Source organism: Mizuhopecten yessoensis, unplaced genomic scaffold, assembly GCF_002113885.1.
Source record: "Mizuhopecten yessoensis strain PY_sf001 unplaced genomic scaffold, ASM211388v2 scaffold3229, whole genome shotgun sequence".
NCBI lineage: Eukaryota > Metazoa > Mollusca > Bivalvia > Pectinida > Pectinidae > Mizuhopecten > Mizuhopecten yessoensis.
Genome location: NW_018404940.1, coordinates 3,082,776 through 3,098,223, shown reverse-complemented (window position 1 = coordinate 3,098,223; position 15,448 = coordinate 3,082,776). Strand labels below are relative to the sequence as shown.

Sequence of the window (15,448 nt, the reverse complement as noted above, 5' to 3'; positions counted from 1 at the left end):
GAAGATGGGTACCGAGTTTTCTCTAGAATATATCATTTTAGACCTTTGTCCATATTTCAAACATTAAAAACAGAAATAGGGATTTATCCCTTTTGCCAATAACTAATTATTTTAAATCAATAAAGCCAAAGTTATTCCCTTTTTGCTTATAAATCACTGGTAGATTTTGTTAATAGTTAAGATGTTCAAAAAGTTTTATCAGAATCAACTTCTATTTGACTAAATTATTGTGGAAACAAGCTTCAAATAAGAGCTAATTTTGTTAATAGATTATGCGCAGATTTTATTCATCTTTGAACTTTGTTGTTGAATAATATATTGACCAGGTTTCATCAGAATCTGGTTTTATCTGACAAAGTTTCTTGGCAAAAATCATTGACCAATCAGAGCGCAGTATGCTAATTATTTATGCAAGGATTTCGCTCAATTTCAAACTTAACGTCTATGTTTGTATATTGATCAATGAATATTGAAGCAAGTTACCTTGTTAAGTGTGGACATTGACCAGAGTATGTATGCTTTTTAATATGTGTGAATTTTGTTCAAGTTTGAATTATACATGATCCAGACAAATGGACAGACAAAATGGATGACTGCTCCCCAATGATACCTTTACATGTCTGTCAAAAATTTTGAAAAGCTTTTAAATTCAGTGTTTCACATATTCACTGCAGTGAAAAGGTCTAATGACAAATGAAAATATTTTAAGCTTTATCATCTATATAGGCCGGCATTTGAAATAAGATGTATATATCAATTTCAAATATATTTTAAAAGAGTATTGCAAATTTACAAGAGCACATGCTATGTCATTATGGTTGTCATTATTGTTGGTTTCAGAACTGATACCATATAGTGCAACAAATGTTGACAACACGACTTATTGAAAATTGAGGTTGCATGTGTATGTGCAAACATGTACAAGTAGTGCATGATTTAATGTTCAGAATGATGGAGTTTTATGCAATTTTGTTTAAATCTTTAGTTAGGAAAGCACTGACAATTTCCCCGTCACATGTACAGGTTGTGTAGCTGTAGCCTTCACCTTGAATGTATGAACTTGACCTTAAACCAGTTTTGATCAATTGATATATGAAATTTTGAAATGAATTTTCAAGAAACATGGTTGAAAACTTTAGAAAAAATTCCTTTCACCGACATAGCCAAGACACAATCATGTGGGATTCCTCTCATATATCACACAAGTTTTAATATCAAAAGTTGAACACGGTAAAATAGAGTGAAATTAACAAACATCAAGTTGCATATAACTTTTTTCTATTTTATTGATATTGAGCATAAGCATTGTTAAAACACAGCTGTGATGTCATCCATTGTTATTTGGGTTGGGGATCTCAGCTGTTTCAAAGTTATGACTCAGGGAGTATGTCTCCAAGGATGGGGCCAGACCTTAGGGCCATCATAGAAACAAATGTGGATTCTTCTCTTTATACTCAGCAATTGTATATATGGTTATACGGTGGGGATCTCAACCATTTCCAAGTAATAAACTTTTTTTGGCCCCACCCCCTAGCCCAGGGAGTCAGCCCCAACATTTGTACAATTTTGAATCCCTGCCTCCCATGAATACTTCCGACCAAATATGATCAATATCCATGGCATAGTTCTACAGAAGAAGTTGTTTGTAGCAATTTAATCAAAGTGCCCACTTTTGGCCCCGCCACTCAGCCCCACCATTTATACAATTTTGAATCACGTTCACCTAGGGATGCTTCCAGTCAAATTTGGTTGATAACCATCACTTAGTTCCACAGAAGAAGTCCCTAAAAGCAATATAGCCAAATACTCTTTTTGGCCCCGGCCCAACCTTTTGTACAATTTTGAATCCCCACCACCAAGGGATGCTTCCAGTCAAAATTAGTTGAATTCCAATCAGTGGTTAAGAAGAAGAAGAAGTCGTTTAAAGAAATTGTTGAAGTACGGACAGATGACAGACGTCACGGTATGTCACAAGCTCACCTTAGTCCTTTGAACTAGGTGAGCTAACACTGAGTGTTACCTTTAGACTGAACACTGAGTGTTACCTTTAGACTGAATACTGAATGTTACCTTTAAACTTAACACTTAGTGTTACCTTTAGACTCAACACTGAGTGTTACCTTTAGACTTAACATTGATAGTTACCTTTAGACTGAACACTGAGTGTTACCTTTAGACTGAACATTGAATGTTACCTTTACACTGAACATTGAGTGTTACCTTTAGACCGAACACTGAGTGTTACCTTTAGACTAAACACTGAGTATTACCTTTAGATTGAACACTGAGTGTTACCTTTAGACTGAACACTGAGTGTTACCTTTAGACTGAATACTAAATGTTACCTTTAAACTTAACACTTAGTGTTACCTTTAGACTCAACACTGAGTGTTACCTTTAGACTTAACATTGAGTGTTACCTTTAGACCGAACACTGAGTGTTACCTTTAGACTAAACACCGAGTATTACCTTTAGATTGAACACTGAGTGTTACCTTTAGACTGAACATTGAGTGCTACCTTAAGACCAAACACTGAGTGTTACCTTTAGACTGAACACCTAGTATTACCTTTAGATTGAACATTGAGTGTTACCTTTAGACTGAACACTGAATGGTACCTTTAGACTGAACGCTAAGTGTTACCTTTAACCTGAACATTGAGTGTAACCTTTAGACTGAACATTGAGTGCTACCTTTAGACTGAACATTGAGTGTTACTTTCAGACTGAACACTGAGTGTTACCTTTAGACTTAACACTGAGTGTTACCTTTAGACTGAACATTGAGTGTTACCTTTAGACTGAACACTGAGTGTTACCTTTAGACTGAACACTGAATGTTACCTTTAGACTGAACACTGAGTGTTACCTTTAGACTGAACATTGAGTGTTACCTTTAGACTGAACACTGAGTGTTACCTTTAGACTGAACATTGAGTGTTACCTTTAGACTGAACACTGAGTGTTACCTTTAGACTGAACATTGAGTGTTACCTTTAGACTGAACACTGAGTGTTACCTTTAGACTGAACATTGAGTGTTACCTTTAGACTGAACACTGAGTGTTACCTTTAGACTGAACATTGAGTGTTACCTTTAGACTGAACACTGAGTGTTACCTTTAGACTGAACATTGAGTGTTACCTTTAGACTGAACACTGAGTGTTACCTTTAGACTGAACATTGAGTGTTACCTTTAGACTGAACACTGAGTGTTACCTTTAGACTGAACATTGAGTGTTACCTTTAGACTGAACACTGAGTGTTACCTTTAGACTGAACATTGAGTGTTACCTTTAGACTGAACACTGAGTGTTACCTTTAGACTGAACATTGAGTGTTACCTTTAGACTGAACACTGAGTGTTACCTTTAGACTGAACATTGAGTGTTACCTTTAGACTGAACACTGAGTGTTACCTTTAGACTGAACATTGAGTGTTACCTTTAGACTGAACACTGAGTGTTACCTTTAGACTGAACATTGAGTGTTACCTTTAGACTGAACACTGAGTGTTACCTTTAGACTGAACATTGAGTGTTACCTTTAGACTGAACACTGAGTGTTACCTTTAGACTGAACATTGAGTGTTACCTTTAGACTGAACACTGAGTGTTACCTTTAGACTGAACATTGAGTGTTACCTTTAGACTGAACACTGAGTGTTACCTTTAGACTGAACATTGAGTGTTACCTTTAGACTGAACACTGAGTGTTACCTTTAGACTGAACATTGAGTGTTACCTTTAGACTGAACACTGAGTGTTACCTTTAGACTGAACATTGAGTGTTACCTTTAGACTGAACACTGAGTGTTACCTTTAGACTGAACATTGAGTGTTACCTTTAGACTGAACACTGAGTGTTACCTTTAGACTGAACATTGAGTGTTACCTTTAGACTGAACACTGAGTGTTACCTTTAGACTGAACATTGAGTGTTACCTTTAGACTGAACACTGAGTGTTACCTTTAGACTGAACATTGAGTGTTACCTTTAGACTGAACACTGAGTGTTACCTTTAGACTGAACATTGAGTGTTACCTTTAGACTGAACACTGAGTGTTACCTTTAGACTGAACATTGAGTGTTACCTTTAGACTGAACACTGAGTGTTACCTTTAGACTGAACATTGAGTGTTACCTTTAGACTGAACACTGAGTGTTACCTTTAGACTGAACATTGAGTGTTACCTTTAGACTGAACACTGAGTGTTACCTTTAGACTGAACATTGAGTGTTACCTTTAGACTGAACACTGAGTGTTACCTTTAGACTGAACATTGAGTGTTACCTTTAGACTGAACACTGAGTGTTACCTTTAGACTGAACATTGAGTGTTACCTTTAGACTGAACACTGAGTGTTACCTTTAGACTGAACATTGAGTGTTACCTTTAGACTGAACACTGAGTGTTACCTTTAGACTGAACATTGAGTGTTACCTTTAGACTGAACACTGAGTGTTACCTTTAGACTGAACATTGAGTGTTACCTTTAGACTGAACACTGAGTGTTACCTTTAGACTGAACATTGAGTGTTACCTTTAGACTGAACACTGAGTGTTACCTTTAGACTGAACATTGAGTGTTACCTTTAGACTGAACACTGAGTGTTACCTTTAGACTGAACATTGAGTGTTACCTTTAGACTGAACATTGAGTGTTACCTTTGGACTGAACACTGAGTGTTACCTTTAGACTGAACATTGAGTGTTACCTTTAGACTGAACACTGAGTGTTACCTTTAGACTGAACACTGAGTGTTACTTTTAGACTGAACACGGAGTGTTACCTTTAGACTGAACATTGAGTGCTACCTTTAGACTGAACACTGAGTGTTACCTTTGGACTGAACACTGAGTGTTACCTTTAGACTGAACATTGAGTGCTACTTTTAGACTGAACATTGAGTGTTACCTTTAGACTGAATATTGAGTGTTACCTTTAGACTGAACACTGAGTGTTACCTTTGGACTGAACACTGAGTGTTACCTTTAGACTGAACATTGAGTGTTACCTTTAGACTGAACATTGAGTGTTACCTTTGACTTGAAGCTGAGGGAGTGTTTCTGTAGGTCTACAGTAAATCTCGCCTTCTTTCCTGTCATGCCTGTCAGTGTTATAGCCCCCGTCTGAAACAAAGCCCCGTATATAGTTTACTACACATGAAATGTTATGGAGACAGTTACAACTTCTTAGATGATACAGATTTTGACAACAACAACAAAAATTAATCTGACATTACAAAGACTGGCAAAATGTTGATACCTTGTACTGAGCTTTGGAATAGAGCTTTAAGAGGCATCACAAGCAATATAAATGTATTGCCCTTGTTTCAGGGAAAAAGATTCTCTATTTTTCTGTTGTTTGTGGTGGTGGTGGTGCTTGGGAGGGGGGGGTGTTAATACACTATTCTGAGCTTAATGAGATCGATAGAGAGGGTATGAGAAGGTATAAATTTCAACACATATAGCGCTATACCTTGTGCTGAGCTTTGAGGGAGGGCAGGAGGGAGGCCCCCGTGACAAGCCCCTGTAACACAGCCTTGAAGTGGAGGTGTAAGAAGCTAGGCTTCCTCTGAGCTTTCTCCTTCCTCTTGACCGTCTTCTGAGCTTGTTGGGGAGTTGTCTCCCCTTTTCCAGTTTCGGCACTATCTAACTCTGGGTGGGTTTCCAGGGTTCGACTATAACATAAACATGTACAATGTATTAAAACGTGGAAGCTGTTTACAGTTTATAGCTAATTAACTGTCATGCCTATAGCTTATTAACTGTCATGCCTATAGCTAATTAACTGTCATGATTTGTGTAATATCATTATTATAACTTATTTATAGACACTATGTCTATTGTTATCTACATTTGATTAACATTAAGATGTCAAACTTGGAACCAAACCTCTGTTCTGTAAGAACTTCTTATCAATTTTACAGATTTTCCTTTACTAAAATTCTCAGTTCCTTTTTTTTTTTTTAAGTTTTATTGTAAAAACTGTTAAAATATTCAATATTCTGCTTTTTATAGGCCAAAATAGTTTACATCATGCTGTTAAAGGGCATAAAATAATGTATACCTTGTTCTGTTGAAGGGCCTCCTGAACTCCTGTAGGGTTGAGGTGATCTGACGTGAGCTCCTCGTCATCATGTCATGAAGTACAATAGGATGCTGCGGAATGTTGACGTCAATCACTCCGACAGACACCATGGCAGAGTTATGGTCCTTACCTCGCCTCATAATGGTGGTATATAGTGCCTGTGACTTGTCAATCTTAACTGTCACAACCGTCCTGAAATTATTTTTACACCAATAACAGGTAATGCATTTCAAAAGCTACTACAAACTAAAATATAACAAATATATATTGCATAGCGGGAATATCTGCAGCAATTTTACTCTCGCCTTGATAATGCCAATTATCCACATAGCAATCAGTTTAAATTCTCCCACATGAACATTGCCACAAGCAAGACTTTCCACTTTCACAATGTCCATTACTTATTTTTCTATTCACACAGAATTTCTAAAAACTCACCTTTCTATATTTATTCAAAAATTTAGCAAATTGTTCAAAATAAATTTCAGTATTTAAATTTTCTTTTTAATCTTCACCTAATCCTTATCATGTGCATGGTATTTTTTTTTACTTATGATCAATAGTTTGCCTTCTATATTCCCAAATATTTGGAAAACTATCATATTCCTAAAAATAGTACATTGTAGTTCCTGCAAATTTGGAGACTGTGTAATCCAAATACAGTCTAAAGCTTGACTAAAAATGTGTTTTACATATGATTTACTGGCCCTGGGCTACAGTGAAATTGTACATCCCAGTTTCCTGATTAATTTTCTGAAGTCAGATGTACAGAACAAAAACGCTACACTCGCCTATTCCCCACAATCATGAACAGAAGTAAAAATTATCTCTAATCGGTCTTACTTGATCTCAGGAGGTAAGCCTTCAACTAGTTTCATCATTGTGTGCCCGATGTGTGCCGTCACAGACGACTCAGATGATTTTCTGTGTAGGAATCCTTGAAATGTAAAATTTTGGTGTTAATATACATCAACCAAATTAATTATTTTATCTACTTTTTCTCATTATACAAAGTTGACTATTGTATATATGAAAAATTCGTTTTGATTCTTTGATTCTTCAGCTAAATTTCATAATAAATACAAGGCAAAGTATTGCAATCAAAGGCACCCTTATTGTTACCTACCCGACACTCTAATCCCTCTATACATCATCCTTAGACTACAAGCATACATATACTATTATCTGCTTTTAAAGAATGAAGTTTGGAAATATGATGCTCCAACCACAGCAGGTAAAAAGGATCTACAACATGAAATAATGCTGCCACAACCTTCTTGTTAAATTCCTTTACTTTAAATATCAAATTCCTCTTATGATATCAGTAAGATTTATCATTAAGGAAATAATCTATGATTTTTTTTCATCATTTCAAGACAAACAAAGAGTCTGACCTTTGACCTTTTCCCTGTAGGTTCCGCTAGCATGCACATTCTTGAGTTCGGACTCCAGCTTCAGTCCACTGAGCACGGCCATGATTTTGACCTTTTCCACCTTGGCGATACCAAACACTACCAGGGGGATACTCTCACCCACATAGACACCTGCAAAAACAAACATTTTATCATTAAATAGTGTTTCTAGTATTGATCATAAGGTGCCACAACCCTGATAAAGTTACATTACTTATTAAGTGATTTTTTTCCCCTCTTTTTTACAGAGGCATTTCCCTTGTGACTTTTGGAAATACCATGATTTTGGGGAAACAAAGTGTTTTACCGCCGATTTTGAGGGAAATACAGCAGAAATTATTCAGGGGAAGGGGCTTTATAACAGACCCATATTATGTTGAAACAAGAGACCAAGAAAGCCTGTATTGCTCACCTGGATATGTTTGTACATATGAAATTTCAGAAAGATCCATCCGGTATTTCTGGGGATATAGCGAACTTCAAATGTCAAAATCCAAAATAGCGGCCTGGTGACCATCTTGTTTTAAGGAATACACCCTAATAGTAACAGGCACTACTGACAACTTGATGGAACAAAAATTGGAGAGAAAAAAAACCTGTAATCCCTATGGTAGAAGAAGGATTTCAAAGTTTTACCTCTATTTCCCCTATTAGGCCCCGCTCTTCTGCCCTGGGGGCTACACCCACTGTTTATACAATATTGATTGTCCTTGGCCCAAGGATTCTCCAGACTAAATTGGGATGAAGACCCTTTATCCCTATGGTAGAAGGATTGTAAAGGTTTACCTCTATTTCCCATATTCAGACCCACCCTTCTTTAGGCAGGTGAGCAACAATTCACTGATTATCTAGTCAAGAAGAACTTATCATCAGCAACAGTTTTCATATGTAAAAACAAAATCCATCACAGTACTTTACATGATTGAAAAGTTTTGTAGTGATGTAAAACTGATATCCACTCACTCTGTCTGAAGCTAGTACTCTTGAATGATGAATAAGCAATATTCTTCTTCCCTAGGTTTCCCTCCTCAGCATCCACCACTTTTTGACCAGAGGTCCGTGTCGGTTTCTTGGGCTGGCGCTGTGACCCAGAGGTCACAGGTTGGTCATGTCGGCCCTCTCCGGGTTCCTCTTCAATGACTGGAAGTTTGAATGATGGCTTGCGTCCGACAGTTTTCGTCTCTGGCATGGTGGAGTAAAGTTCAAGAAGATGGTATAAAGTTCTCCAACATTTTGGGGTGCTTTCTTTGATTTCATCCACAATTGTTTTCTCCGCTAGGGTCGGGGAAGATGTGTCATCTAATTCGATGGTGACTGAGTCGGACAGGTTGAGGGACTGGGGAGGAGTGGTGATGTCACTAGATTTAGCCCCACCTCTTGGAATTGTTCCAAGTCCTTTTGTTAACAGTGGCGGACGCTTCATCGGTAATTTGTCAGGTCGTTTATAATCAAACGGCAGTTTAAACGACTTGGGCAACAGCGAGCCAGATTTCTGGTGAGGGTACTGTGGCGTCATACCATGATGATGGTGATGATGATGTGGTACTTCGTGTTCATGTCCGCTCTTCCAGCTTGGGGTACGTGGCATCTCTCCAGAAGGGGGGGACAAACCACCACTCTGATGTGAGGCATCGGACTGCTGTGTGTCTGCACTGGATGTGGAGTCCTTCGAGTCCTGTTTCCGATGAGTTTTGATCCACTCCAGGTCTGAATGACTCTGCTTCAGCTCGTGCCGAGTGTCGTTCACATTCTCCGCCATTGTCACAAACTGATGGATAAGTCTCAACAGGGGCATATCAACGTACTGAGTAACTGCCTGAATGTTCATCATAAAATTCACTTGCAGAGTCGTAGGCTTTGCCTCCAATTTATGCATTGCAAAATTAAGAGGCATACCACACGCACCCTTGGACCGGTCTGCCGTTTCACCCGATTCTTTCAATTCAAAGTCAACAACGTCATTCATTGATATGTTAGCGGAAAAGTCCTCACATAGAAAAGCTGGCGTGTCGGAACTGATATTCCACTTAGGGTGTTTACGGCTTTTTCCTTTCCCCTTTGTACTCTTCCTGTCTGACTCGGCTATTTGTATTTTCAGAAAGTCTAGTTTACCCTGCAGAGACAGACTACCTCCGAATTTCTTCATCATGGCGGATGGCCTTACACCCTCGACATGTAGACCGATGCTCTGTAAGAACGGTTTGAAAAGGCTCTGGGCATCTGCTAGCTGCATAATAGAGGTGGCCATGGTGAGTTGTTCATCGTTCAAATCCATTCGGCTATCATCCTGACTCCATCCACTTCCAAACGCTCCTAGCAAGGAATCCTGTCTCTTGTAAGAACTCCTGTAAGGGGTAACATACTGTCGTTAATACATACGGTAAATCTGAACATTTTCGCCCAGTCAGATTTTCGCAATAGAATCCATTTTCTGAAAATACTAGATTCGCTGATTAAAATTCTATATATATTATGTTGCTTACTAAAGTTTGCTGTAATGATAATTTCACCCTATAGGGGGGTCAAAAAGGATCAAAGAAACTGCAGTGAAATGTCCTGGTATACAGTACTAGTATGTACATGATACATATCTCAACTTAATTTTTTTCCTAGATACAGCACATTTTATCTAGAAATTAAATGAGAAAATAACAATTTAAAAAAAGAGGATAAACCACAAAAATAATTTTGGATAACTTATATTAGATACAGTCAAACAAGTGAAATGTTCAAACAAGATATTTTCCTTGTTTTTTTTAGAAAGTAGTAAGTCAGCAAGTATATCTGTCCGTACTCACCGCTCGTCCTCCAATATCTGACCATGGAATTGTTCTTGCTGGCGTGCCATCCATAGATACAGATCTCCAAACTTGTCCACCTTATGCTTCAAAATCGACTGTTTCATAAACTCGGGTTTGACGGGAGTCGGAGGTGGTGTCATTTCCTGCTGGTCTAGACTGTGTAGACTAGTGGCTGCTGAATGGAAGCTGTAGTTACTGTCGTTCCTTGTGATTGGAGGCGGGGCTAAAGGTCCTGGTTTCTGATTGGGTGTTGGTGCACGTCTCTCCGGAGACTCCACTTGATCTGCTCCAGACTTTCCCTGTGTGACCAGACGTTTGTATTTGGACGATGTACCGGACATGTTACTTGCTGTGTCCGGATTATTTTTGTCGGAAAGACCAAGCCCGATTCCTCCACTGCCGACACCGTACTTAAACAAATGTCCACTACGTCCACTCAAACTCGGCACAGACATGGAATGGTGAACTGAACCTCCTTCTGCTTGAAGCAAAGATGTACGCTCATCCACAACATCAAAATTTTCAATGTTGCTGAACTCTTCATCGTCAGTTAGATTCTCCATGCTTTCCATCGGCATGGCAAATGTAACTCTGTACGGGTTTACACTTTTACGTGACTTGAAGTCTAGCTGCGATAACTGTGGCATGTACAACACATTCTTCCACTGTCGAGTGAGAGCCAGGATTCCTTTCTGGATGGTGATGAGCTGAGGAAGGGTGTCTGCGGTAATGGCCGCCTCCACCGGGACAGTGCCCTTTTTGTGAAGATATTTCCTGAGGGACGTCAGTAACTGACAGGAAGGGTCCTCTTGGAATGTCTTTGATAGAGACGTGATCTTCCCATACTTACTCTGTAAACAACAAAATGTCCTTTTACAAAAATCGATTCTGTTTAATCTTGTAACAAAGAAAAAATATTCTTTTAGTAGTCTTTTTTGTCCAATCAACTAAAATATACTTGGAAATATTTCGTCCATTAAATCAATTTTTAACACATGTGAATTTCGCCTTTCACATTTAATTACTATGTATATTATGCTGTTTACTTATATTAACTGTAATGGTAAATTGCCTTCATTACAGAGGGAAAAGAAGGAGAAAATTTAACTGCAGCAAAACAATTCCTGGTATACAGTAATCTTCTTGTTTGCACAAAAAATATAAGGGTCTGATTGACTGTTAGGTCGACATAAGTTTGGATGCCACAAACAGAAGAACGTGGTTGTATCTTTGAGCAAGACTCTTTACCCTCGTTGATCAACTCCATATGTATGAAGTGCTAGAGTATTATAGGGCTGGGTTGGGTATTACAGTTTCTGTGCTGTAGTGTTCAATTGCCATAAATGAGCCATCTAAAATACTGACCCAAAACAAGCAATCCACTTAATACAAGCTCCAGCACACATACCCTCTACAAATGTAGGTTCTGAAAGGGGATCCTAGGGTAAGATGCACTTGAGTGAAGCTGCTCTCAAGCTCCCCTAAATAAACATTGTCACCTATGTTATGATAAGCACCTGAGTGTTATTTTCTTGCGATTATGAAGGGTGCTTTACAAATTATCTATACCGTATTTATCCAGCTGTAAGCCCACCTATACAAATTACCTATACCGTATTTATCCAGCCGTAAGCCCACCTATACAAATTACCTATACCGTATTTATCCAGCCGTAAGCCAACCTATACAAATTATCTATACCGTATTTATCTAGCCATAAGCCCACCTATACAAATTATCTATACCATATTTATCCAGCCGTAAGCCCACCTATACAAATTATCTATACCGTATTTATCCAGCCGTAAGCCCACCTATACAAATTATCTAGACCATATTTATCCAGCCCTAAGCCCACCTAAACAAATTATCTATACCGTATTTTTCCAGCCGTAAGCCCACCTATACAAATTATCTATACCGTATTTATCCAGCCGTAAGCCCAGGCCTGGTTACAGGCCTGTAACCAGGCATAAGAATAAGCTGTAAACAGGCATAAGAATAAGAAGTAGTAAGAATAGCTCTTCTGAGCTAAAGTTGCGTTGTTACAAACACGACTCTAAATAAAAATTCTTGTATCTTGTATCTTGTATCTTGTATCTGTCCAAATCAATTGCAGTTCAGTACAAATGTCTATATATATAAACGCTATTTCCTTGAGATGGAGATAATGTGATTACTTCCCTGGGCTTTTTGCAGGATAAATATGATAATGAACATAAACAATAATACATAAAATACCCAAACAGTAAACCATTTAAGACAGTGCAATGAGAGTAAACAATACAGTAACACATTTATGTGGTGGCTACCTTGTGAGGGAGTTGTATTCCCGGCACTTCCAGGGCGTCAGTCATGATACAGGCCATCACAGAGCTCTGTCTGTGGGTGAGGGCCAGGATGAGACATCGCACAGAGACCATTAACCGGTCCAGGGGGTTCAGCCAAGCATTGATCGCTGGCGTAGCACTACTCAGAAGATTCCAGTCCATCCTATAACAAGGTTTAAGTACATCAAATCTCTCCACTCCATCCTAATGATATATACAGTCAAACCTGTATTAAATTACCACCCTCAGGAAACCCAAAAAGTGGTCTCTTAACACAGGTGGTCTCTTAATACAGGCTTATTTTCACATGTTTTTATTGATATGTATTAAAACCTGTATTAAATTAGCACCCTCAGGAAACCCAAATAGTGATCTACTAACACAGGTGGTCTCTTAATACAGGCTTATTTTCACATGTTCGCATTGACCTGCAGTCAAGCTTGTATTGTAAATGACCACCCTCGGGAAGCCGAAAAAGTGGCCTCTTAATAAGGCTCTTTCCACAATCAAATCATTACAATGGAGAACATTAAAAGTGGCCTCTAAACATAGGTGGTCTCTTAATACAGGCTCTTTTCATAATGAAAATATTACAATAGGAAACATTTAAAATGGTCTCTAAATACAGATGGTGTCTTGATGGAGCTGGTCACATAAACAGATTTGACAGTTCATGTAAATACAGTTTTCCAGTTAACATCTTAGATCAATTCAAGATATATCGAAAATTCTTAACAGTGTTGTAAAATTAAATAGATTTTTAAATAAATTTTATAGAAGTCTAAAAGAAACTGGTTCGGCTTTGGTTTCAAAACTGGTTTTGGTTTTACTACAGTTCAAACAAATGTCTGGTTTAACACAAAAATGGCTTCATAACAAATATGTTCAGCACTAATACTTCAAATCATTCTCAATAATGACAATGACACGGATGATATCCTCGTGTTATTGGTTTCCATGCACTTAAGGAGCAGTCACGATTACATACTCATATCGGTAGAAAACTGTTGAAATGACTATCAAAACAACAACAACATGTGTACAATCTACTAAAGGAAACAAAAACTAGCAAAATAAAACTGTATTTTTTTCAAAAATAAGAACAAATATTTTTCAACAAATTTCACCTGCCGGAAGTAGCCGTCATGTTTCTGCACATCTATTTTATTCAGTGTTCGAAGAAAGACTACTCGAATACAGTTCGCTGGGTATTTCAAGAATGATTTTTTTATTGTTGAATTAATTATCGAAAATTTTCAAAATTTTAAGATTTATTTTATTGATTTTTCGATATGTCAACTTTAATACATTCATATAATTCAATTAATTTATTCATTTTGTTATAAAAGAGATGTCTGAAAAATTCCTATGCATTCGCTACATTCTACCATCAATCTTTCTATCAATGCCATCATTGATTGAGAAACCAACTACAAAATCACAACTGGGAGCAGTTAGATCAGTTTTATGAACCGGTTTTGGTTTGCCTTAACAAATGAAAAACCAGTTTCAGTTTAAAACTAATTAAAAACTGGTTTTCATTAAAAAATGGAAAGTTTAAAAAACCAGTTCTAAACTAAAATTAGTTTTGTGATAACAAATTCACCTAGTGTGTTTACCTTGTGAAGTCCACCTTGCGCTTGATAGAAATAGGAGGAGGGGCAGCAAAGTTGAACCAGATCGTGCTCAGGTGTAGAACCCCTCCAGACGAGTCCCCCTCTAGAGGTTCCACCTTAGCATCCAGGGAAATGGACGAGTCACTGGAGGGAATGGAGACGCGCGAATCCCAGGAATGTAACGATGCCTCTTTGGTTTCATCAATCTTAATTCGTATTGACTCCTCTTTCATCGGTTGTTGCGAGCGTGCAATCTCGGTTTCAAGATGTATTCGAGTTGAAGTTTGAATTTCTTCAAGGTTTTTAGAGACCCTGTCCATCTTGTGAAAAAATTCTGAATCGGCCACGTCCTTGAAACCAAGCCTACGCACAGCTGTGGCATTGACTTCTTCTAGTCCACACTCAAACATGATTAAACCAAATCCATGAGATTTAGATGAACTATGCCCATCTCTGCTAGACTGTCTTCGTGAAAGTTTGGGCTGGAAAGTGGTGTCTTGTGACGACTCGTCAATGCTGGCCTGTCTGAACAACCTGTTACAACAGAAGAAGCATTCAGTTAAGTTCTAAAGCTTGTCGCAACTAAAGGTGGTGACATACAAGAAATACTGCTCATCTTCATCTGAATGTTGCAGATTATGAACACAAGTTACTTGGGCAGACAAATATTAAACATAAGAGTATGTTTAGTGTATAAAGAAGTGGAAGTGCATGTCTACGTTTTATAAAAGTGTGGAATGTTAATTCAGACAAAGTGTGGAATGTTAATTCAGACAAAGTATGGAATGTTAATTCAGACAAAGTGTAGATTTTTTTTTTAATTACAAGCCTATTATTGTCCAGAATGCACATGTTGTAATTGAAAAAACCCAAAATCTAATTTATTTTGGATAAATTCATGTATTCAGACAATATGTTTCCTTATAACTTTAGCTAAGCGACAATGTCAGGCGGATACGATTGATAACATAAATAATGACAAAGTATCAGGAAAACTAGTTCATGGTTCAGTTCCTTATTTTGATCTAATGAAAGAGATTAATTACTACATAAAACTTAAATTATTGGAGGGTTATTTTTCTCATTTCACACATTTAAACACTGTGAAACATTTAAACTTGTATGCCCTTATTCCTATATATATAGTAATCCTGTGTTTTGTTAAACATGTTGAAATACTGTTGTGGCTTTTT

General features: G+C 37.7%; 1 protein-coding gene across 1 annotated transcript in view; it reads right to left on the bottom strand.

Moving 5' to 3' along the window:
* LOC110447187 (uncharacterized protein KIAA1109-like) overlaps positions 1 to 15,448 on the bottom strand; it is a 109,417-nt gene that overhangs the window by 65,268 nt on the left and 28,701 nt on the right. Inside the window, exons 23-31 of the mRNA XM_021492719.1 lie at positions 14,259 to 14,789; positions 12,622 to 12,802; positions 10,307 to 11,160; positions 8,472 to 9,853; positions 7,491 to 7,640; positions 6,940 to 7,033; positions 6,076 to 6,288; positions 5,485 to 5,686; positions 5,046 to 5,135 (exon numbers count right to left, since the gene is read on the bottom strand). Coding sequence (XP_021348394.1) covers positions 5,046 to 5,135; positions 5,485 to 5,686; positions 6,076 to 6,288; positions 6,940 to 7,033; positions 7,491 to 7,640; positions 8,472 to 9,853; positions 10,307 to 11,160; positions 12,622 to 12,802; positions 14,259 to 14,789 — 3,697 coding nt within the window. The remainder of the gene's footprint in view (positions 1 to 5,045; positions 5,136 to 5,484; positions 5,687 to 6,075; positions 6,289 to 6,939; positions 7,034 to 7,490; positions 7,641 to 8,471; positions 9,854 to 10,306; positions 11,161 to 12,621; positions 12,803 to 14,258; positions 14,790 to 15,448) is intronic.